This window comes from Cherax quadricarinatus, unplaced genomic scaffold (genome assembly GCF_038502225.1).
Source record: "Cherax quadricarinatus isolate ZL_2023a unplaced genomic scaffold, ASM3850222v1 Contig3233, whole genome shotgun sequence".
NCBI classification, from domain to species: domain Eukaryota; kingdom Metazoa; phylum Arthropoda; class Malacostraca; order Decapoda; family Parastacidae; genus Cherax; species Cherax quadricarinatus.
Window position 1 is genome coordinate 1 of NW_027198259.1, and position 26702 is coordinate 26702.

General features: G+C 39.8%; 1 protein-coding gene across 1 annotated transcript in view; it reads right to left on the reverse strand.

The window, feature by feature from the left end:
• Positions 1-4378: 4378 nt before the first annotated feature.
• LOC128700898 (Jumonji domain containing 7) overlaps positions 4379-26702 on the reverse strand; it is a gene marked incomplete at its 5' end in the record, with an annotated part of 34704 nt that continues 12380 nt past the window's right edge. Inside the window, 2 exons of the mRNA XM_070081585.1 lie at positions 4379-4885; positions 25160-25316. Of these exons, the coding sequence (XP_069937686.1) occupies positions 4464-4885; positions 25160-25316 (579 nt within the window). The remainder of the gene's footprint in view (positions 4886-25159; positions 25317-26702) is intronic.

Sequence of the window (26702 nt, forward strand, 5' to 3'; positions counted from 1 at the left end):
AAATACTGTCAAAGTGAAAAAAAATTGCAGGTTTCCATTTCATGCTCATTTGAACAAGACGGAAGTGCTTCCCAGATGGTCTACCAGACCTTCCTGGCTCAGTTGAGAAATCATCAAGACTGTTAAAGGTGGACTCTCTGTACCAAGAATCCATAATGTTGCTGTGTCAATCAAGTATCATTAGATCAATGGTAAAATACTGACAACTTTTCTTTTCTTTTCTTTTAGCTTAAGACTATTTACTTTGTTTTATACTTAATTCTAACTATAAATTCACTACAAATCTTATGATTACAAGCATTGATCCTGATACCAACCTCTTATTTAATGACTTAAATGAATCAAACAGTTACTGTAATTACTACACTGCAGAACAATCAAAGGCACTTCTCAGTGCCAACAACAACATAACTATCTTTAACTACAATATCAGATCTTTAAGCAAGCATTACGATGACCTCATAGCATTACTAAATTCCTTACATGCCAATATGTCATCATTACACTAACTGAAACCTGGCTAAAGCCTGATAGTACAGATGTCTATGCCATTCCTGGTTACACAGCCATACACAACTGTAGGCCAGACCAACAAGGGGGTGGCACAGCCATATACTACTCAGACCAACTAGAATGTATCACTAATACTTGCACAAGGGATGAACATGGGGAATATATAATAGCTAAATTCAAATCCAAATACCTACAAAAACCTCTCACATTGATAAACATCTACAGAGTTCCACAGTCAAACATTAGCCAATTTAGTCAAAATCTAGGAAGTATGATAACTGATGCACGCATGAACAAAGATCACTTACTACTCTCAGGTGACTTCAATATAAATCTCCTGCAAGACCAGGACCCACACGTTACTGAATTCACAAACACAATGAGTAACTGTATGTTACTACCAACAGTAACAAAACCTACAAGAGTTACAGAGACTAGTGTTTCCCTACTTGACCACATCTGGACCAACACCATATCCCCTTTAAAATCAGGCATAATTACAGATAATACCACAGACCACTACCCTACTTTCCTCATAACAACTCTTGGTAAACTACCCCAAGACACTACTAAAGTCACCTTCAGACTTCACAATGAGGCAGCCATTAATAACTTCACAACAGCATTAGCAAACATTGATTGGCACACTGAGCTAGAAATCTATACAGATATTGACGAATGTATTAATAATTTTCTAAAAAAGACCCAATACCTCTATAACAAGCACTGCCCTAAAAAAACTAAACAGATGACAGCAAAGAGACTGAACAGTCCCTGGCTAACACCCAGCATTCTCAAATCCATAAATACAAAACACCAATATGAAAAACAGTACAGAATGGGTCACATAACCAGAGACCAAACAAAACGTTACTCGTCAATCCTAACCAGCCTGATAAGAAGGGCAAAAAAATTGTATTATGAGAACAGATTATCCAACTTACGAGGTGATATAAAAAAGACCTGGAAAACCCTATCTGAAATTCTGGGAACAAAAAAGATATCACGAAATAGCGAAATAAAATTAGCAAAATCAGATGAACCCCAACTCCCACCAACAGAAACAGCAAACAGACTCAATGATTTCTTCTCCACTATAGGACAAAACCTTGCCAATAAAATCCCAAGCTCAGATACCCCACCAAATGACTACCTCACCGGCAACTACCCGAACACACTGTTCCTAGCTCCGACTAACCCATACGAAGTCTCCCTTATTATCAATGCACTAAAAAACAAGGCAGGAGATTTAAGTACCTTACCACCCTTTATATACAAAAAAGTGTCACAAGTGCTATCTCCAATCATTGCAACACTCTTTAACAAATCCATTGAATCCTCCACCTTCCCTACAGTACTCAAAATAGCAAGGGTCACCCCGATCCACAAAGGAGGAGACCAAACAGAGTTGAATAACTATAGGCCAATATCCAACTTACACCCTCTCTCAAAAATCTTCGAAAAATTAATTCATAAACGAATCTACTCCTACCTTATCTCCCAAAACATACTCAACCCCTGCCAATTTGGATTCAGGCCTAATAAAAATACTAATGATGCTATTATACACATGCTAGAACATATATACACTGCAATAGAGAAAAAAGAAGTCCCACTGGGGATCTTCATTGACTTACGTAAAGCTTTTGATACAGTTGACCATGACTTGCTCCACGTAAAATTGTCACACTATGGTATAAGAGGGCACTCCCTCAACTACCTCAAGTCATACCTCAGCAACAGAAGCCAATATGTGTACGCAAATGGGGCAAACTCTTCTGCGCAACCAATTACAGTTGGTGTCCCACAGGGAAGTGTCCTTGGCCCTCTTCTCTTTCTCCTATACATAAATGACCTTCCAAATGCTTCGCAATTACTCAAACCCACACTATTTGCAGATGACACTACATACGTCTTCTCTCACCCGAGCCCAGTCACACTAGCCAATACTGTAAATACCGAATTACAGAAAATATCTACCTGGATGAGGACTAACAAACTTACACTAAACATTGACAAAACCTACTTCATTCAGTTTGGTAACAGAGCTACAGATGTCCCTCTTAACATAATGATAAACGGATCACCTATCACAAAGCTAACAGAGGGAAAATTCTTAGGAATCCACCTTGATAATAGACTCAAATTTCATACACATATACAACAAATTTCTAAGAAAATTTCCAAGACTGTAGGCATACTATCGAAGATACGGTACTATGTTCCACAGTCAGCCCTCCTGGCCCTATATCACTCTCTTATTTACCCCTATCTCACCTATGGAATTTGTGCATGGGGCTCAACAACAATTAACCATCTCAGACCACTAATTACCCAACAAAAGGCTGCAGTTAGAATGATAACAAATTCTCACTACAGGCAGCACACTCCACCAATATTCAATACACTAACCCTACTCACCATACAAAACATCCATACTTATTACTGCACCTATTACATACATAGAACACTTAACTCTGATATTAACCCTCCCCTCAAACATCTCCTTGCCAACCTCAACAGAACACATGACCATAACACAAGGCACAGATCACTCTTTGATGTTCCTCGTGTTCATCTCACACTATGCAAAAACTCAATGCACATAAAAGGCCCTAAAATCTGGAATTCATTACCTGTAAATATAAAAGAAACACTACCTGTTTATAAATTCAAGTCTCTACTCAAAGATCACTTACTCACCCAAAACCAAATAAATACTGAATAACTGAACCTTATAAATTGTATATCTTAAATGTTTCTCACAATTATATCACATAAATGTTAAACCTAAAACCGAATCTAACTTTATTATTTTTTAAATACACTACCTAACAGAATCCTTCATATGACCTGTCTTTGTAATACTCACTTGTGCTTTATAGTAATCTGTTTACATTAATGTTTTATCACTGACTTCATCATTGCTTAGTTAATCTTAAGTTAATTTTAAGCCAGCCCGTAATGCTATGCATAGTATAAGTGGCTTTGGCATACTGCTCTTATCTGTATTTTTTTTTTTTTGTACCTCTGTATGTGTGCACAAATTTATAATAATAATAATAAATAATAAATAATAATAATAAAACAATTGGGACTGGGTGTGGACGTGTGAATTGCTCATTACTTTATAATTTGCTCATGATCGTAACCATGTATAAACGTAAGTAAATTTACTTACATGATTCATTACCTTTGTACCTTATTCAGCTATCAAAACTTTGGAGCCCAGTCCTTGGACCGATTATGTTCCTCTGTAATTTTTTAACTACCGCCCACAGGATGGTATAGGATGCATAATAATAATAATAATAATGTAATTATTAAAGGTGGGGCTATCAGAGAGGACTGACAGAGGTGAAAATGCTGAAGCACAGCAACTTAAACATTACACAAATAACCCGCACATAAAAGACAGAAGCTTACGACGACGTTACCTGGATTGTTCTTGTACTTCTTTCAACAAACCGGCCGCATCCCACAGAAGCAGGGTGGCCCAAAAAGAAAAACAAAAATTTCTCTGTCCAACTTTAGTAATGTATACAGGATAAGGGGTTACTAGCCCCTAGCTCCCGGCATTTTAGTCGCCTCTTATGACATGCATGGCTTACATAGGAAGAATTCTGTTCCACTTCCCCATGGAGATCTTGTACTTATACCTGTACATTATGCCTCAAGAATTATTATTTGCACAGGGAGTTGCTAAACCCATAAGGGTCATGCAGTACTTGGGACTGAGAGGTAATCAGGTCTGATCCTAGGAAGGGGAGGGTAGCTTCAATTCCTTAGATAAAGGGCCCTTCACTAGTTTCAGGGTACCTTGAGTAAATACTCTAACAAAGTATGGTAAATAAAAACTTAACAATTTTATTTTAAATAATTTATTTGAATTAAAACACGTCAAAAATTAAAAACTTGGATAAATATACATACACTGCAATTACAAAATTCTATTCTGGCTCTGTGATCCAAGAAAGATTTTGAACAAATTTATAATAATTATATTTTATATCAAATTCCATATCATACCAATAATTAAGGGCAATACAAGCATGGGACTGTTGAACATGATGGAACCACAAGGAAGGAAGGTAGAGGGCGTCTCCAGCATGAACTCTACAATGGACGGCAGTGGCAGATTTATACTGCGGATATTTTTTCAGGTCTGGTTTTAGAGGATTGATGCATATCCAAGGCACAGTGCCGATGCTTGTGTTCTCTTCGATGATAAAGTTGCCAGGAGTAACCTCCTTAAAAGTAGCTGCTGGGTAGCATTTATAGGGCACCCAGGGCATGTCCGTGGGAGGGTGGAGAATAAAGTCCTTGTAGCCAGACACCACACAGTAGATGTTCTCGTAGTGGTCTTTGTGCACTAGCAGAGCAAGATAAATTTTAAATATAGTAATGTTCTATACAAACTAATAATTCATGTCAAGTACTTAACATTATCATGATATAATAAGTTTTTAAATATAAAAATTATACAGTGGAACCTCAAATATTGAACTTAATCCGTTCCAGGAGCTAGTTCTAAATTCGAAAAGTCTGAAAAGCGAAGCAATATTTCCCATAGGAAATAATGGAAATACAATTAATCCGTTCCAGAAACCCAAAAATATTCACAAAAAAATACATTTTATAGAGATTATAGTTTTACACACACACAACAAATACGTATAGTGTTCAATTATGTATTAATAAATGTAAATAAACATAAAATAACATTTTTACTTACCTTTATTGAAGATTGGTGATGACATCTGGAAGATAGGGAAGAGGAGAGAGGGAGTTGGGGTTAGTGTTTGGAAGGAGAATCCCCCTCCATGAGGACTTCAGGTAAAGCCCTCTCTGGGGTTACTTCTCTTCTCCGTCTTTTAATGCCACTAGGACCAGCTTGAGAGTCACTGGACGCCTGTCTCACAAAATAACGTCCACAGTCCTCTGTTTCTGGCACCTCTTTAAGATTTTCCTAAAATGTGACATGGTTCTATCACTAAACTTGTTGCAAAGATGGCTTGTTTCAGCTTGCTTAGGGTGGTACTTTTGCACAAACATTTGGACATCATTCCACTTGGCATAAATCTCCTTAATCTTTGAAGAAGGCACCTCATCCACTCCCTCTTCCTCCTCATCCTCTGAAGCAAGGTCCTCAGCTGTGGTCTGATACTATTCCAGATGAAGCTCTTCCAACTCTTCAGTGGTTGATCTCACCTTCAAGGACCATAACATTGTATCAATTGCATCTGCTAGAAAAATGACAGGATGGATAATGAGAACCTTCAAAACTAGGGAGGCCAAGCCCATGATGACACTCTTCAGGTCACTTGTTCTATCTAGGCTGGAATATTGCTGCACTCTAACAGCACCTTTCAAGGCAGGTGAAATTGCCGACCTAGAAAATGTACAGAGAACTTTCACGGCGCGCATAACGGAGATAAAACACCTCAATTACTGGGAGCGCTTGAGGTTTCTAAACCTGTATTCCCTGGAACGCAGGAGGGAGAGATACATGATTATATACACCTGGAAAATCCTAGAGGGACTAGTACCGAACTTGCACACGAAAATCACTCACTACGAAAGCAAAAGACTTGGCAGACGATGCACCATCCCCCCAATGAAAAGCAGGGGTGTCACTAGCACGTTAAGAGACCATACAATAAGTGTCAGGGGCCCGAGACTGTTCAACTGCCTCCCAGCACACATAAGGGGGATTACCAACAGACCCCTGGCAGTCTTCAAGCTGGCACTGGACAAGCACCTAAAGTCAGTTCCTGATCAGCCGGGCTGTGGCTCGTACGTTGGTTTGCGTGCAGCCAGCAGCAACAGCCTGGTTGATCAGGCGCTGATCCACCAGGAGGCCTGGTCACAGACCGGGCCGCGGGGGCGTTGACCCCCGAAACTCTCTCCAGGTAAACTCCAGGTAAACTCCCTGTGGTCCTCCACCAACTCTTCCACATCCTCGCCACTCACCTCCAGCCCCAGGGTGTTCCCCAATGCCACAATAGAGTCCACAACAGGCAGAGGGTCAGCTGGGTCAGGGACTGGGCCAGGGTCAGCCTCAAACCCTTCAAAATCCCTCCTTTGAACACCATCTGGCCACAATTGTCTCCAAGCAGAGTTCAGAGTCCTGGAAGTCACTCCCTCCCAAGTCTTGCCTATAAGGCTTATGGAGCTGTAGATATTGAAGTGATTCCTCCAGAACTCTCTTAGGCTCAACTTAGTGTCTGTGGTCACTTCAAAGCACTTTTCAAACACTGCTTTTGTGTACAGTTTTTTGAAGTTAGAAATGACCTGCTGGTCCATGGGCTGGAGGAGAGGAGTGGTGTTAGGAGGCAAGAACTTCACTGTTATAAAACTGAAGTCCCTAGACAAGAGGTCTAATAAGTTTGGAGGATGTGCAGGAGCCTGTTTTGTCACAACTGAACACTTGTTGGGGTTTTAATTTTTCAGTGTCTATGTAAACCTTAAACTCCTGTACAAACTTCTCAGCTGCCCGTTTGTCTGAACTGGCTGCCTCACCATGCCTTACAACATTGTGTATGCCACTACGCTTGTTAAATCTGTCAAACCAGCCTCTCCTGGCCTTAAATTCACTATCAGCACTGGTTCCAGGAGTTTTCTGTACCAGATCGGCATGCAACTTCCTTGCCTTTTCACAAATAATGGTCTCTGAAACACTATCACCTGCCATCTCTTTATCCTTGATCCACACCAGCAACAACTTCTCAACCTGATCAATTGTCTGTGGTCTTTTTTTGGTTAGCATATTAACACCTTTCGCAACATCAGCTTCCTTGATTTCTTTCTTTGCCACGATAGAACCGATGGTCGACTTGTTTTTCCCATGCATCCTGGCAAGCTCAACAAGTCTCACACCACTCTCATACTTCTGTATTATTTCCTTCTTCACATCTATGGTGTTTCTCACTTTCTTTACCACAGGAGTACCACTAGCAAGTTTCTTTGGGCCCATGGTAGTTTATTTCACAGTCCCTCAAGCACTAAACACAATGAAATAATCGTAAAATGTTTGAATGAAAGCGCAGGTTAGTGTTCACTCAAGCATCAACAAAACCAGACTGGCTCACGGAGCCTGCGTGGGGACGCGGACAGAAGGGGCTGCCGAACAGATCCGGTACCCGGCGGTTTGAAAATAGGGGCAAGTTTGATAATAGAGACAAAGCTGGTTTGATTTTCGAAGAGTTTGATAAGTGATATGCTCGAAATTTGAGGTTCCACTGTATTATACAAATATTCAATTAGTATATTACAACATTAATATGCAGAATGTTGAATGTTGCAGCGAGGAGAAGGCTGGAGGCAGTGGAGATGTCATGTCTGAGGGCAATGTGTGGTGTGAATATAATGCAGAGAATTCGTAGTTTGGAAGTTAGGAGGAGGTGCGGGATTACCAAAACTGTTGTCCACAGGGCTGAGGAAGGGTTGTTGAGGTGGTTCGGACATGTAGAGAGAATGGAGCGAAACAGAATGACTTCAAGAGTGTATCAGTCTGTAGTGGAAGGAAGGCGGGGTAGGGGTCGGCCTAGGAAGGGTTGGAGGGAGGGGGTAAAGGAGGTTTTGTGTGCGAGGGGCTTGGACTTCCAGCAGGCATGCGTGAGCGTGTTTGATAGGAGTGAATGGAGACAAATGGTTTTTAATACTTGACGTGCTGTTGGAGTGTGAGCAAAGTAACATTTATGAAGGGATTCAGGGAAACCGGCAGGCCGGACTTGAGTCCTGGAGATGGGAAGTACAGTGCCTGCACTCTGAAGGAGGGGTGTTAATGTTGCAGTTTAAAAACTGTAGTGTAAAGCACCCTTCTGGCAAGACAGTGATGGAGTGAATGATGGTGAAAGTTTTTCTTTTTCGGGCCACCCTGCCTTGGTGGGAATCGGCCGGTGTGATAATAAAAAAAAAATAATATGCAGAAGACACTCCTTACATGACCTAATGTTGCATGACTTTGTAAAACACACATTAACCTGCATAACCACAAAATTCCAAGGTAGTAGGTTGGTAGACAGCAACCGTCCAGGGAGGTACTACCGTCCTGCCAAAGCCTGTAATTGTTTTACACAATGGTAGGATTGCTGGTGTCTTTTGTCTGTCTCATAAACATGCAAGATTTCAGGTATGTCTTGCTACTTCTACTTACACTTAGGTCACACTACACATACATGTACAAGCATATATATACACACCCCTCTGGGTTTTCTGCTATTTTCTTTCTAGTTCTTGTTCTTGTTTATTTCCTCTTATCTCCATGGGAAAGGGGAACAGAATTCTTCCTCCGTAAGCCATGCGTGTCGTAAGAGGAGACTGAAATGCCAGGAGCAAGGGGCTAGTAACCCCTTCTCCTGTATATATTACTAAATTTGAAAGGAGAAACTTTCATTTTTTCTTTTGGGCCACCCCACCTCGGTGAGATACGGCTGGTACGTTGAAAGAAAGAAGAAGAACCACAAAATTAAGTACAGATAATGCTGAAAAATCTCCATGGGGAAGTGGAACAGAATTCTTCCTCCGTAAGCCGTGCGTGTCATAAGAGGCGACTAAAATGCCGGGAACAAGGGGCTAGTAACCCCTTCTCCTGTATATATTATTACTAATTGTAAAGGAGAAACTTTCGATTTTCCTTTTGGGCCACCCCGCCTTGGTGTGATACGGCCGTTGTGGTGAAAGAAAGAAGAAGAATGCTGAAAAATCTGGTACAGTATTATGCAATGAAAATCATTAAAAAATTAAATGTGATGGGACTCTGTAAGTCAACACTTGGATTATTCTGATAACAGAAAATTTTTTGTATTTGTATATACAGTGGAACCTTGACTTGAGAGTTTAATCCGTTCCGTGACCTAGCTCGTAACTCAATTTGCTCGTATATCAAATCAATTTTCCTCATTTAAATTAGCTGAAATGCCATTAATCCATCCCAGTCGCAGGACAAAACATTTCTATATAACAACTCTACGGTTTATTTCTTCTTCTTTCAACAAACTGGCCATATACAGTGGATCCTCAGCTAACGATGGTATCAGCGAACTTTAAATCCAGCTAACGATATATTTTAACGCAAAAATTTTGCCTCAGCTAAGGCTAAAAAACTCGCCCAATGCGATTCGTTTGAGACGTGTCCACGTGTGGCCTGAGCACACCTCAGTTGTCCCGTGGGTACCAGTGTTTACAAGTAAGCCAGTGCGGTCGCATCCACGCATACAATCGGAACATTTCATATTATCACAGCATTTTTAGTGATTGTACCTGCAAAATAAGTCACCATGGGCCCCAAGAAAGCTTTTAGTGCCAACCCTGCAGGAAAAAGGGTGAGAATTACTATGGATATGAAGAAAGAGATAATTGCTAAATACGAAAGTGGAGTGCGTGTCTCGGAGCTGGCCAGGTTGCATACCAAACCCCAATCAACCATCGCTACTATCATGGCCAAGAAAACGACAATCAATTAAGCTGTTCTTGCAAAAGGTGCAACTTTGTTTTCGAATAAGAGATCGCAAGTGATAGAAGATGTTGAGAGACTCTTATTGGTGTGGATAAACGAAAAACAGATAGCAGGAGATAGCATCTCCAAAGCGATCATATGATAAAAGGCTAGGAAGTTGCATGAGGATTTAATTAGAAAAATGCCTGCAACTAGCAGTGATGTGAGTGAATTTAAGGCCAGCAAAGGTTGGTTTGAGAGATTTAAGAATCGTAGTGGCATACATAGTGTGATAAGGCATGGTGAGGCTGCCAGTTCGGACCAAAAAGCGGCTGAAAAATATGTGAAGGAATTCAAGGATTACATAGACAGTGAAGAATTGAAACCTGAACAAGTGTTTAATTGTGATGAAACAGGCCTGTTTTGGAAGAAAATGCCAAACAGGACCTACATTACTCAGGAGGAAAAGGCACTCCCAGGACATAAGCCTATGAAAGACAGGCTTACTCTCTTGATGTGTGCTAATGCTAGTGGTGATTGCAAAGTGAAGCCTTTATTGGTGTATCACTCTGAAACTCCCAGAGTGTTCAGGAGAAACAATGTCCTCAAGGCTAATTTGTGTGTGATGTGGAGGGCAAACAGTAAGGCATGGGTCACTAGAGACCTTTTCTATGACTGGTTACACCATGCATTTGCCCCCACTGTGAAAAATTACCTCCTGGAAAATAAATTGGACCTTAAGTGCCTCCTGGTATTAGACAATGCTCCTGGTCATCCTTCAGACTTGGCAGAGCGACTTTCTGGGGACATGAGCTTCATTAAGGTCAAGTTTTTGCCTCCTAATACCACTCCTCTCCTGCAGCCCATGGACCAGCAGGTCATTTCAAACTTCAAAAAACTCTACACAAAAGCTATGTTTCAAAAGTGCTTTGTAGTGACCACAGAAACTCGATTGACTCTAAGAGAGTTTTGGAGAGATCACTTTAGCATCCTCAATTGTGTAAACATTATAGGTAAGGCTTGGGAGGGAGTGACTAAGAGGACCTTGAACTCTGCTTGGAAGAAACTGTGGCCAGAATGTGTAGACAAAAGGGATTTTGAAGGATTTGAGGCTAACCCTGAGAAGTGTATGCCAGTTGTGGAATCAATTGTGGCATTGGGGAAGTCCTTGGGGTTGGAGGTTAGTGGGGAGGATGTGGAAGAGTTGGTGGAGGAGGACAATGAAGAACTAACCACTGATGAGCTGCAAGATCATCTTCAACAGCAAGAGGCCAGACCTGAGGAAACTGCTTCGGAGGAGGGGATAGAGAAATTGAAGAAGTTGCCTACTTCAAAGATTAAGGAAATGTGTGCAAAGTGGCTTGAAGTGCAAACCTTTTTTGATGAAAATCACCCTCACACAGCTATTGCAAGCCGTGCTGGTGACTATTACAATGACAATGTTGTGAACCACTTTAGGAAAGTCATAAAGGAACGGGAGGTACAGGCCTCTATGGACAGATATGTTGTGCGACAGAGGTCCAGTGACTCTCAAGCTGGTCCTAGTGGCATTAAAAGAAGAAGGGAAGTAACCCCAGAAAAGGACTTGATACCTCAAGTCCTAATGGAAGGGGATTCCCCTTCTAAACATTAACAACTTCCACACTCTCCCCTCCTCCCATCCCATCAATCATCACCAGATCTTCAATAAAGGTAAGTGTCAGTTTGTGTGTATTAAAATTAATATTTCATGTGGTAAAATTTTTTTTTTTTTCATACTTTGGGGTGTCTTGCACGGATTAATTTGATTTCCATTATTTCTTATGGGGAAAACAAATTGTGTCCCTATTATTGAACGCGCCCCTATTTTCGGACCGCCGGGTACAGGACCTGTCTGCCGCCCGCTCTGTCCGCGTCCCCGCGCAGGCGCCGTGAGTAGTCTAGCTTTGTTTATGCTTGAGTGAACACTAACCTGCGCTCTCATTCACGCATTTTACGATTATTTCGTTGTGTTTAGTGCTTGTGGGACTGTGAAATAAGCTGCCATGGGCCCAAAGAAACTTGCTAGTGGTACCCCTGTGGTAAAGAAAGTGAGAAACACCATAGATGTGAAGAAGGAAATAATACAGAAGTATGAGAGTGGTGTGAGACTTGTTGAGCTTGCCAGGATGTATGGGAAAAACAAGTCGACCATCGGTTCTATCCTGTCAAAGAAAGAACAAATCAAGGAAGCTGATGTTGCGAAAGGTGTTAATATAGGGAGTGGATGAGGTGCCTTCTTCAAAGATTAAGGAGATTTGTGCCAAGTGGAATGATGTCCAAATGTTTGTGCAGAAGTACCACCCTGAGCAAGCTGAAACAAGCCATCTTTGCAACAAGTTCAGTGACAGAACCATGTCCCATTTTAGGGAAATGTTAAAGAGGCGCCAGAAACAGAGGACTGTGGACAGTTATTTTGTGAGACAGGGGTCCAGTGACTCAAGCTGGTCCTAGTGGCATTAAAAGACAGAGAAGGGAAGTAACCCCAGAGAGGGCTTTACCTGAAGTCCTCATGGAGGGGGATTCTCCTTCCAAACACTAACCCCAACTCCCTCTCTCCTCCTCCCTATCTTCCAGATGCCATCACCAATCTTCAATAAAGGTAAGTAAAAATGTTATTTTATATGTATTACTATACATAATTAAAAACTATAGTATTTGTTGTATGTAAAACTGTAATTAATCTCTATAAAATGTATTTTTTGTGTGAATATTTTTGGGTTTCTGGAACGGATTAATTGTATTTCCATTATTTCTTATGGGAAATATTGCTTCGAATTTCAGACTTTTCGAATTTAGAACTAGCTCCTGGAACGGATTAAGTTCGATTTTTGAGGTTCCACTGTAATTTAACCCTTTCAGGGTCCAAGGCCCAAATCTGGAGTCACGCACCAGTGTCCAAGAATTTTCAAAAAAAAAAATTTGTTATTTTTTCTTATGAAATCGTAGAGAATCTTTTTGTGAAGGTAATAAAACAAAAAGTACGAAATTTGATGGAAAATTGACGAAATTATGCTCTCGCGAATTTTGATGTGTCAGCGATATTTACGAATCGGCGATTTTGCCGACTTTGACTCCCATTTTAGGCCAATTACATTATTCCAATCAACCAAATTCTTAGCTATTTCACTAGTATTACTTCTATTCTATCGATTGAGCACAAGAAATCGCCAAGTCAACTGTTTCAACTACAAAATAAAGTGATCGGAAATTGTTAATTTGGCCAATTTAACACAAAGTTCAAAATATTCCAATTTCAAAATAGGGTCCAGAATAAACAATGTAGGCATTCCTGGCACTAAACTAACATTTCCTCTGTTCATTAGTTATGTTTTGAGGCTTTACAAATAAATTCCATTTTGATTTTTTATTCACATAATGAATTTTTATTCACACCAAAAAATAGAAGATTTACTGTTATGCAATACTGTAATAATTGTATAAATATCATCACCATATTTGTGAATGTATATTAGACCCACCAGCTGGCGTGTATTAGACGTGTGAGGTCGTTTGTTTACTCTTGAATATCGGCAAAAATTTAACATTTCCGCTACTTTGAGCTCAGTTTCAAGCCATTTCCAGTGCTAAAACCAATCAAAATCATCTCTATTTCTGTAATATGTCTTCCATTCTATCAAATGAGACCAAGAAATCGCAAATACAACTATAAAAAACATACGAAAAAACACTGCAAAGTTGCTGTTTTAATCGAAAAATCATGATTTCATTTTTTTTTCTCTCATTATACACAGTGTGCTGCAGGATCTGTTTTATGTGGTGCACACATACCACATAGATGTATTCTCTCATATCTAGGCCCAAATGTACCACTCACAGTTTATCAGAGTGAGCTGAGCTCATGGCGTAGATCTACGGTTTGGACCCTGAACGTAAAGCCGTAGATCTACGGGACGGACCCTGAAAGGGTTAAAATATTCCTTCCTAAACTGATTACTAATATACATGTATGATGAAAGTAATTTAGCACTAACATTTAAGTCAGTCATATACAGTGGACCCCCGGTTAACGATATTTTTTCACTCCAGAAGTATGTTCAGGTGCCAGTACTGACCAAATTTGTTCCCATAAGAAATATTGTGAAGTAGATTAGTCCATTTCAGACCCCCAAACATACACGTACAAACGCACTTACATAAATACACTTACATAATTGGTCGCATTCGGAGGTAATCGTTATGCGGGGGTCCACTGTATTAGGTTACCAGACTGAGCATTGACTTTGTGGGGAAGGATGGAATGATGCCCGGCTACTGCAGGTCAGCGCACACAGTGATGAAGTTCCCGATATGCGAAAGGAACATTGTACAGTTCATAAGTATGAGGTGTAAAGTTCAGTGAGGCAGTCTCCCAATTAGGTTTGGATTGAAGAAAGGAGGGGAGTATATAAAGGCCTTAAGAAACAAGAACAAAGTAATATCCAATTGCTTTGTTGACTTTGAGAGAGCATGTTACTTCACCCACAATGGTAAGGATGGTAGCAGTGGTCAGGTGTATATTAGCTTGCTAACTTTCATAGGATTTCTATACTGCACACAGAGTAGTAGCATTTATGGTAGACATGCAAGCATGTCAACAAGTTCATTTAGTCATCCATATAAAGCAATGTTCAAGTATGCTCTTATTGTCTGTAAGTTAGGCATTTATTACTGTCCAATAAAATTCCAGTGCTACTGAGGAAGAGTATATAGATAGTTAGGCAGTAGGTTGGTAGACAGCAACCACCCAGGGAGGTACTACCGTCCTGCCAAGTGCGTGTAAAACGGAAACCTGTAATTGTTTTACATGATGGTAGGATTGCTGGTGTCCATTTTTCTGTCTCACAAACACGCAAGGTTTCAGGTACGTCTTGCTACTTCTACTTACACTTAGGTCACACTACACATACATGTACAAGCATATATATACACACCCTACTGGGTTTTCTTCTATTTTCTTATTAGTTCTTGTTCTTGTTTATTTCCTCTTACCTCCATGGGGAAGTGGAACAGAATTCTTCCTCCGTAAGCCATGCGTGTTGTAAGAGGCGACTAAAATGCCAGGAGCAAGGGGCTAGTAACCCCTTCTCCTGTATATATTACCAAATGTAAAAGGAGAAACTTTCGTTTTTCCTTTTGGGCCACCCCGCCTCGGTGGGATATGACCGGTGTGTTAAAAAAAAAAAAAAAAAAAAAAAAAAAAAAAAACAGGATTACTGGTATCTTTTTTCTGTCTCATACGCATGCAAGATTTCAGGTATGTCTTGCTACTTCTTTTTACACTTAGGTCACACTACACATACATGTACAAGCATATATATATATATATATATATATATATATATATATATATATATATATATATATATATATATATATATATATATATATATATATATATATATATATATATATATATATATATATAAACCCCTCTGGGTTTTTTTCAATTTTCTTACTAGTTCTTGTTCTTGTTTATTTCCTCTTATCTCTACGGGGAAGCAGAACAGAATTCTTCCTCCGTAAACCATGCATGTCGGAAGAGGCGACTAAAATGTCAGGAGCAAGCTGCTAGTAACCTCTTCTGTATAAATTACTAAATTTAAAAAGAGAAACTTTCGTTTTTCTTTTTGGGCCACCCTGCCTTGGCGAGATACGGCCGGTTTGTTGAAAGAAAGAAATATGTGAGAGGCTCTGATCTTGTAGATGTAGATGAGGAGGAGCAGTGATGTTGAAGGTGTGGAGAAGAAAAGAGGTGAGAAGACACTATCTGGTTACTGTGAGAATCACAATGTGACTCTCCCAAACGAAATAACTTAGGTTAAAATTGGCTAATCAAAGAAGTGGAGTAGCTAAAGATGCAAGCAAAGATGACATATTAAAGAGAAGAGATATGAGGGGGAGGAATGCAAAGAGTAGACCATGTACCTTTTGTCTAAAGTGTATGATCACCCGTCACAAGACTTGCAGAGGGAAAATTCCTAGGAATCCACCTTGACAGTAGCCTCAAGTTCCAGACACATATACAACAAATTAACAAGAAAATCTCTAAGACAGTAGGCATACTATCAAAGATACGATACTATGTTCCACAATCAGCTCTCCTTGCACTATATCATTCACTCATCTACCCTTATCTCACATATGGAATATACACATGGGGATCAACAACATTAAATCACCTAAGACCACTAATAACCCAGCAAAAAGCAGCAATCAGAATGATAACAAATTCCCACTCCCGCCAGCATACTCCACCAATATTCGAAAGTCTAAATCTGCTCACCATTAAGAACATCCATACTTATTCATGTGCCTACTACATGCACAGAACAATACACACAAACATAAACCCTCCACTCAAACTTCTCCTCACCAATCTTAACAGGACAGACGACCATAACACAAGACACAGATCCCTTTTTGATGTACCCCGTGTCCATATCACACTGTGTAAAAACTCTATGCACATAAAGGGCCCCAAAATTTGGAATTCATTACCAGAAAATACTAAAGTAACCCGGTCTGAAAATCAGTTTAAGACTCTTCTCAAAAGCCATTTACTCACCGTAGACTAAATACTTACTACTCAGTATTTAACTTTACCAATAAATCCCCCAATTACCTAAATCTTAAAACTTCAAGACTAGATGCCCAAGTTCATATGTTGACTAATTACTACATAGTAGTAAAAATACCTACCCAAAACAGTACTGCCCCACACCAAATTGTAGCATTCTCACACTGTAGACTACTTTTAGCAAATCACAATGTTATATTCCCATAATATAATTTCAACATTTACTTTTGAACGTATTGTCCAGTGTGGACAGGAATATAGTTGAATCATGTTTCATAAAAAGCATTTTTGTATATATGAATATATCCTTTGGTTTATATAAATTAGATTCATTTATAATTAATAGAACTATTGTACAGCTATGATAATTTCTTTAGTGTTAAGTAGTCAGTAAGCCATTAAGTCGCCCCATAATACCTAGGCATGATAGAGGCTCTTTGTACTGCAACCCATTATTATAAATACATAATCTCAATGTACTACTTGCAAAGAAATCAGGTACCGTTATAGACCGAATTTGTTCCCATAAATTTGAATTTGCACTTACAACCCGAAATGCTCATGTACGTTAGTGGCTTTCTATGTGCTTAACAATATTTTACTGCATGTAAATTGAACATAGAATACAATGCAAAGAAATAAATTTTTTAATCTGGATTTTAATTTGAATACATGAAGAGCTAGACAGAAAAAAAAATGGCAGCACACAATGCTGAAGTAAAGTAGAATAGCCAGACAAAGTAAGAGTAAGACAGCAGGAAAATCCCAGAAACAATGCAGTAAACACAACTGAAAGTACCACAGAAAAAAAATAGGTAAGATGAAATGTGTAGATACTTTTTTTTTTTTTTTTTAACAAGTTGGCCGTCTCCCACCGAGGCAGGGTGACCCAAAAAAGAAAATCCCCAAAAAGAAAATACTTTCATCATCATTCAACTCTTTCACCTCACTCACACATAATCACTGTTTTTGCTGAGGTGCTCAGAACACAACAGTTTAGAAGCATATACGTATAAAGATACACAACATATCCCTCCAAACTGCTAATATCCCGAACCCCTCCTTTAGAGTGCAGGCATTGTACTTCCCATTTCCAGGACTCAAGTCCGGCTATATAAAAATAACCGATATACGTAGTAAATAATAATATTATTTTCTCCTCACGTAGAACTTTGGAATACATGAAGAATAAGATAGAAAAAAAAAAAAAAAAAAAAAAAATGGCAGCAGGCAATGCCAAAGCAAAGTAGAATAGCCAGACAAAGAGTAAGACAGCAGGAAAATCCCAGAAACAATGCAGTAAACACAACTGAAAGTGTCACAGAAAAAAATGATAGGTTGGAGGGAGGGGGTAAAGGAGGTTTTGTGTGCGAGGGGCTTGGACTTCCAGCAGGCATGCGTGAGCGTGTTTGATAGGAGTGAATGGAGACAAATGGTTTTTAATACTTGACGTGCTGTTGGAGTGGGAGCAAAGTAACATTTATGAAGGGGTTCAGGGAAACCGGCAGGCTGGACTTGAGTCCTGGAGATGGGAAGTACAGTGCCTGCACTCTGAAGGAGGGGTGTTAATGTTGCAGTTTAAAAACTGTAGTGTAAAGCACCCTTCTGGCAAGACAGTGATGGAGTGAATGATGGTGAAAGTTTTTCTTTTTCGGCCCACCCTGCCTTGGTGGGATACGGCCGGTGTGTTGAAAGAAAAAAGATCTACACATTATTATATAATGTGTAGATACCAGAAAAAAATGACAGGCAAGACGAAATGTGTAGATATTTATGGCATGGTATCTACACATTATTATATAATGTGTAGATACCATGCCATAAATATCTACACATTTCATCTTACCTATTTTTTTTCTGTGGTACTTTCAGTTGTGTTTACTGCATTGTTTCTGGGATTTTCCTGCTATCTTACTCTTACTTTGTCTGGCTATTCTACTTTGCTTCAGCATTGCCTGCTGCCATTTTCTTTTTTTTTTTGTTATCTTACTCTTCGTGTTATCCAAAGTTCTATGTGAGGAGAAAATAATAATACGGAGATCTTTTCTTTCTTTCAACATACCAGCCATATCCCACCGAGGCGGGGTGGCCCAAAAGGAAAAACGAAAGTTCCTCCTTTAAAATTTAGTAATTTATACAGGAGAAGGAGTTACTAGCCCCTTGCTCCCGGCATTTTAGTCGCCTCTTACAACATGCACGGCTTACAGAGGAAGAATTCTGTTCCACTTCCCCCAGAGATTTTTTTTTTTTTTTAGCAAGTTGGCCGTCTCCCACCGAGGCAGGGTGACCCAAAAAGAAAGAAAATCCCAAAAAAGAAAATACTTTCATCATCATTCAACTCTTTCACCTCACTCACACATAATCACTGTTTTTGCAGAGGTGCTCAGAACACAACAGTTTAGAAGCATATACGTATAAAGATACACAACATATCCCTCCAAACTGCCATTATCCCGAACCCCTCCTTTAGAGTGCAGGCATTATACTTCCCATTTCCAGGACTCAAGTCCGGCTATATAAAAATAACCGATATACGTGGTAAATAATAAAATATTACTATGGAGAGAGATACCATCCAAAGAAAAACAAAGAAGCAAAATAGAGAAAACTAGGATCAGATACACATGACAATAAAACACCGCATACCAGTTCTTCATACAGCAGGGCCAAACATACACAAGCCTACATTCCAAACAATATTGGGAAGATTGTAATTAAGTACACAAGTTATATCATAAGATAGTACAATACCAGAGGTACTAGGAAAACTCACACTACACCACAGCATTACAAATGATAAGTTCTTCCTCTTGTCAACATTCAGGGTTAGAAAACAAATAAAAATAACTAAGTTAACTATGTAAGTGGGCTCCTTACAGAAACAAATGCAGAGTTTGGAACATTTTACAGAAATGTGCAGGGAATGTTTTGGAGAGTGAAATATGGGTAAACTATTGCAATATTTATAGATGTGAGAGAGGGAATAGGTCAAAGGGAGAAGTAGGACTAAATATGAAAGACATTTTGCTGAATGGAACTGCTCAATTCATCAAATTGTACAATGGACAGTCTGGGTGTTAAGGTGGAGAGCAAAAATCTAGTAATTATGTTTGCATATGAACCACAATTAGCAATGGCTAAGAATTTCAAAGAGAAGATAAGAAAAATTACTGCCTTGAAATTTTTCAAAATCCCATATCAAATATTAGTTTCCTTGGATATTTTAATGTCTCAGATATAAAGTGGAAGACAGTAAATCAAAGTGATGTACTAGAAAAAGTTCCTGGAAACATGCTAACTAAACAGAAACAAAATAAGGAGCTGTTAAATTAGACACATGTGCAACTCTTGGGTATCTTTATTGAGGAAATGTTTCGCCACACAGTGGCTTCATCAGTCCATACAAAGGATAAACTTGAAGAACAGGAGGAGAATGAGGTAATCAGTCCCTCAACCTTGAGACGATGTGGTCAGTCCATCAATCTTGAATAGAATACGGCATATGAGAGGAGGGACTGATTACCTCATTCTCCTCCTGTTCTTCTTTTTTTTTTTATTATCACACTGGCCGATTCCCACCAAGGCAGGGTGGCCCGAAAAAGAAAAACTTTCACCATCATTCACTCCATCACTGTCTTGCCAGAAGGGTGCTTTACACTACAGTTTTAAACTGCAACATTAACACCCCTCCTTCAGAGTGCAGGCACTGTACTTCCCATCTCCAGGACTCAAGTCCGGCCTGCCGGTTTCCCTGAATCCCTTCATAAATGTTACTTTGCTCACACTCCAACAGCACGTCAAGTATTAAAAACCATTTGTCTCCATTCACTCCTATCAAACACGCTCACGCATGCCTGCTGGAAGTCCAAGCCCCTCGCACACAAAACCTCCTTTACCCCCTCCCTCCAACCCTTCCTAGGCCGACCCCTACCCCGCCTTCCTTCCACTACAGACTGATACACTCTTGAAGTCATTCTGTTTCGCTCCATTCTCTCTACATGTCCGAACCACCTCAACAACCCTTCCTCAGCCCTCTGGACAACAGTTTTGGTAATCCCGCACCTCCTCCTAACTTCCAAACTACGAATTCTCTGCATTATATTCACACCACACATTGCCCTCAGACATGACATCTCCACTGCCTCCAGCCTTCTCCTCGCTGCAACATTCATCACCCACGCTTCACACCCATATAAGAGCGTTGGTAAAACTATACTCTCATACATTCCCCTCTTTGCCTCCAAGGACAAAGTTCTTTGTCTCCACAGACTCCTAAGTGCACCACTCACTCTTTTTCCCTCATCAATTCTATGATTCACCTCATCTTTCATAGACCCATCCGCTGACACGTCCACTCCCAAATATCTGAATACGTTCACCTCCTCCATACTCTCTCCCTCCAATCTGATATTCAATCTTTCATCACCTAATCTTTTTGTTATCCTCATAACCTTACTCTTTCCTGTATTCACCTTTAATTTTCTTCTTTTGCACACCCTACCAAATTCATCCACCAATCTCTGCAGCTTCTCTTCAGAATCTCCCAAAAGCACAGTGTCATCAGCAAAGAGCAGCTGTGACAACTCCCACTTTGTGTGTGATTCTTTATCTTTTAACTCCACGCCTCTTGCCAAGACCCTCGCATTTACTTCTCTTACAACCCCATCTATAAATATATTAAACAACCACGGTGACATCACACATCCTTGTCTAAGGCCTACTTTTACTGGGAAAAAATTTCCCTCTTTCCTACATACTCTAACTTGAGCCTCACTATCCTCGTAAAAACTCTTCACTGCTTTCAGTAACCTACCTCCTACACCATACACTTGCAACATCTGCCACATTGCCCCCCTATCCACCCTGTCATACGCCTTTTCCAAATCCATAAATGCCACAAAGACCTCTTTAGCCTTATCTAAATACTGTTCACTTATATGTTTCACTGTAAACACCTGGTCCACACACCCCCTACCTTTCCTAAAGCCTCCTTGTTCATCTGCTATCCTATTCTCCGTCTTACTCTTAATTCTTTCAATTATAACTCTACCATACACTTTACCAGGTACACTCAACAGACTTATCCCCCTATAATTTTTGCACTCTCTTTTATCCCCTTTGCCTTTATACAAAGGAACTATGCATGCTCTCTGCCAATCACTAGGTACCTTACCCTCTTCCATACATTTATTAAATAATTGCACCAACCACTCCAAAACTATATCCCCACCTGCTTTTAACATTTCTATCTTTATCCCATCAATCCCGGCTGCCTTACCCCCTTTCATTTTACCTACTGCCTCACGAACTTCCCCCACACTCACAACTGGCTCTTCCTCACTCCTACAAGATGTTATTCCTCCTTGCCCTATACACGAAATCACAGCTTCCCTATCTTCATCAACATTTAACAATTCCTCAAAATATTCCCTCCATCTTCCCAATACCTCTAACTCTCCATTTAATAACTCTCCTCTCATATTTTTAACTGACAAATCCATTTGTTCTCTAGGCTTTCTTAACTTGTTAATCTCACTCCAAAACTTTTTCTTATTTTCAACAAAATTTGTTGATAACATCTCACCCACTCTCTCATTTGCTCTCTTTTTACATTGCTTCACCACTCTCTTAACCTCTCTCTTTTTCTCCATATACTCTTCCCTCCTTGCATCACTTCTACTTTGTAAAAACTTCTCATATGCTAACTTTTTCTCCCTTACTACTCTCTTTACATCATCATTCCACCAATCGCTCCTCTTCCCTCCTGCACCCACTTTCCTGTAACCACAAACTTCAGCTGAACACTCTAACACTACATTTTTAAACCTACCCCATACCTCTTCGACCCCATTGCCTATGCTCTCATTAGCCCATCTATCCTCCAATAGCTGTTTATATCTTACCCTAACTGCCTCCTCTTTTAGTTTATAAACCTTCACCTCTCTCTTCCCTGATGCTTCTATTCTCCTTGTATCCCATCTACCTTTTACTCTCAGTGTAGCTACAACTAGAAAGTGATCTGATATATCTGTGGCCCCTCTATAAACATGTACATCCTGAAGTCTACTCAACAGTCTTTTATCTACCAATACATAATCCAACAAACTACTGTCATTTCGCCCTACATCATATCGTGTATACTTATTTATCCTCTTTTTCAGTATAAATATGTACTGATGAATATACTTAAATGACAATCAAGTACAGGTACCATCCGACTTATGACTGAGTTCGGTTCCAACAAACTGGTTGTAAGTTGAAATGGACGTAAGTCGAACCTTACTACTGAATATCAGCATCACATTTTTTAAATGAGTTTATTTTATTGTTTTATTTTGGTATTTCATTTTTTTACTTTACTTTTTATGCTGTTAGTACTGTATTTTATACTGAAAGGTTTAGGATAAACACTGTGTACAACATAGATAGTTGTTTATTCCCCAGAAATTTGGCATAGAAAAGACGGTCGTAAGTCGAATGATCGTATGTCGAGCAGGTCGTAAGTCGGATGGTAGGTGTAAAGAGAGTATAGACCATTGTACAGAAAAAGAGCTATTGAATTATGTACGTTGCAGAGATTGGTGGATGAATTTGGTAGGGTGTGCAAAAGAAGAAAATTAAAGGTGAATACAGGAAAGAGTAAGGTTATGAGGATAACAAAAAGATTAGGTGATGAAAGATTGAATATCAGATTGGAGGGAGAGAGTATGGAGGAGGTGAATGTATTCAGATATTTGGGAGTGGACGTGTCAGCGGATGGGTCTATGAAAGATGAGGTGAATCATAGAATTGATGAGGGGAAAAGAGTGAGTGGTGCACTTAGGAGTCTGTGGAGACAAAGAACTTTGTCCTTGGAGGCAAAGAGGGGAATGTATGAGAGTATAGTTTTACCAACACTCTTATATGGGTGTGAAGCATGGGTGATGAATGTTGCAGCGAGGAGAAGGCTGGAGGCAGTGGAGATGTCATGTCTGAGGGCAATGTGTGGTGTGAATATAATGCAGAGAATTCGTAGTTTGGAAGTTAGGAGGAGGTGTGGGATTACCAAAACTGTTGTCCAGAGGGCTGAGGAAGGGTTGTTGAGGTGGTTCGGACATGTAGAGAGAATGGAGCGAAACAGAATGACTTCAAGAGTGTATCAGTCTGTAGTGGAAGGAAGGTGGGGTAGGGGTCGGCCTAGGAAAGGTTGGAGAGAGGGGGTAAAGGAGGTTTTGTGTGCGAGGGGCTTGGACTTCCAGCAGGCATGCGTGAGCGTGTTTGATAGGAGTGAATGGAGACAAATGGTTTTTAATACTTGACGTGCTGTTGGAGTGTGAGCAAAGTAACATTTATGAAGGGGTTCAGGGAAACCAGCAGGCCGGACTTGAGTCCTGGAGATGGGAAGTACAGTGCCTGCACTCTGAAGGAGGGGTGTTAATGTTGCAGTTTAAAAACTGTAGTGTAAAGCACCCTTCTGGCAAGACAGTGATGGAGTGAATGATGGTGAAAGTTTTTCTTTTTCGGGCCACCCTGCCTTGGTGGGAATCGGCCAGTGTGATAATAAAAATAATAAATCAAAACAAAATGTTGTCACGATGAAGGAAAGACAATTTTTGTCAAAAGATTGCTCTGATAGAGCAGAAAATTACATAATTGCAATAGATGAAAGCAACGAAGAAGGCACAAAAAGGTATCCAGGATATTGCAAGAAACCCCCAAACATTCTGCACATGCAGAAGTCAAAAACTATCTGTGGAACTGGACCATTAGTCACAGGAGATTTATATCCTAATGATGAAAATGAAATGAGCAAAAATTTAAAAGATAAGTATGAATAAATATTTAATAAACAATGGAGGATGCACTTTTTTACCAACTCTGCATGCAGGTTGTATATATGACATAAGCTCACACCTAGACCAAATTCATGAAGTTCCTTATTTACAAAAAAGTGCAAAATATCATTAGAATGAACATTCAATAGGTATGAAGAAAGAACCTAGATCTAAATGAAACCCTAGAACCCTTATAAAATGAAGACAGCTCCTCTGCATGAAGTAGAGCTCTGGCAAAAAATTGCAGACTAGTAACTCTAACATTGCCTAAGTCTTTGAAAGGCCAATTTTTTAACACACAGGCCATCACCCACTGAGGTAGGGTGATCCAGAAAAGAGGAAATGCCTTTACAGTCACTCATTCAATCACTGTCCTGCAAGGAGAGTAGACATCACAGTTCAGATGACCCTCTGCACTACAACATCCCCACCTGTTCTTCAGGTTACAGGCACTGTACTTTCCACTTCCAGGGCTTAAGTCTGGCTAACTGGTTTCCCCTGAATCCTCTCAAAAATGTTACTTTCCGCAGAATTCTATATACTGCACATTTAAATACAGTAATATGGTAATTAAACAAAGAAATATTTTAATTCTGAAAGGAAGAACTTTTGACTCACGAAATCGTAATGACACGATTGCAAACAAACCATACTGCGGGTTCAAACCCCACCCGTGGTATGGTTTGAAGAACTTTTATAGAGTAAGCAATGCCTACCTTGCTTCTCAGGAATACAAGTTGCTGGTTAAAGATAAGGAAAAGATAAGTGATCAGTAGACATATAATCAACACTCACTTGATGAAACAGCCCGTTGGTCACCCATCCAGAAATTCACAGCATCAGGAGGTTGACCAAGCGCTTGAGTGAACCATGGTATATCTGGAGCTGCATCAGCAAGAAGCTCTGTGAACTCTGTGGCAAAATTGGAGTTTTGTTTCTGCACATAAAACACCTGCAAGCACAAGGTGAAAACACTGAGAAACACTATTAACAATTTATATATCAAAATTTGACTTCATTAATTTATTATCTTGCAATTCAAAGGGTTATTTCCATTGTTATAGGTAGTAGGTTGGTAGACAGCAACCGCCCAGGGAGGTACTACCGTCCTGCCAAGTGAGTGTAAAACGAAAGCCTGTAATTGTTTTACATGATGGTAGGATTGCTGGTGTCCTTTTTTCTGTCTCATGAACATGCAAGATTTCAGGTACGTCTTGCTACTTCTACTTACACTTAGGTCACACTACACATACATGTACAAGCACATATATACACACCCCTCTGGGTTTTCTTCTATTTTCTTTCTAGTTCTTATTCTTGTTTATTTCCTCTTATCTCCATGGGGAAGTGGAACAGAATTCTTCCTCCGTAAGCCATGCGTGTTGTAAGAGGCAACTAAAATGCCGGGAGCAAGGGGCTAGTAACCTCTTCTCCTGTATATATTACTAAATGTAAAAGGAGAAACTTTCGTTTTTCCTTTTGGGCCACCCCGCCTCGGTGGGATACGGCCGGTGTGTTGAAAGAAGAAGAAAGATTTCCATTGTGATCTCTGTATACTTCTGGACAGAACTATTAAGTGATGGTGAATGTGTTTGCTTCTTTGGGTTGCCCTCTATTAGTAGGATACAGCTTATATGGAAAAAAAAAAAATTCTTGATAACAATCACACATCAGAGGAACATTTGCATTAATCAAACAATTGTATGACTCAATAAAATGTAATGACACAATTGTAAACATTGCATAGCAATGTTTACAATTGTGTGATCATCCACATTGTTGTCATAGTGGAACCCATCCTAACCTTCCTATGGTGCACAGAAATATAAGTAGTTGGATGAATCTTATTAGGCTGGCATGGTTCAGTGGATAACACACTGGCCTAATAGTTTCAAGACTGCCTTGCCATGGGTTTCAGCCCTCCTAGGTGACATACTACTATATAAAAAGCCACTTGTTAGGCAGAGCATTTTGGGAAAATTAGGTCAGTTTTGTCCCAGGATGCAGCCCACACCAGTTGACTAGCACCCAGATACCCATTTTACTGATGGGGAACATAGACAACCGGTGTAAAGGGAACACGCCCAATGTTTCTACCCTTGCTGGGAATCGAACCTGGACTCTCACTGTGTGAAACGAGAGCTTTAGCCACCAGGCCATGGGGCACCCTGGCCTGGTGTATGAAACAAACAAATCCTTGAAAAAATGAGGTCGTCTGTAAAAAATTCCAGCAAGGAGGTTTATTATTATACTTATAGGTAAGCAGTAAAACTGTAAGGGTCATATACAGTGCCAGTAGGTTATCATGTCTGATCAAAGAAAGAAGATGGTAGCTTTA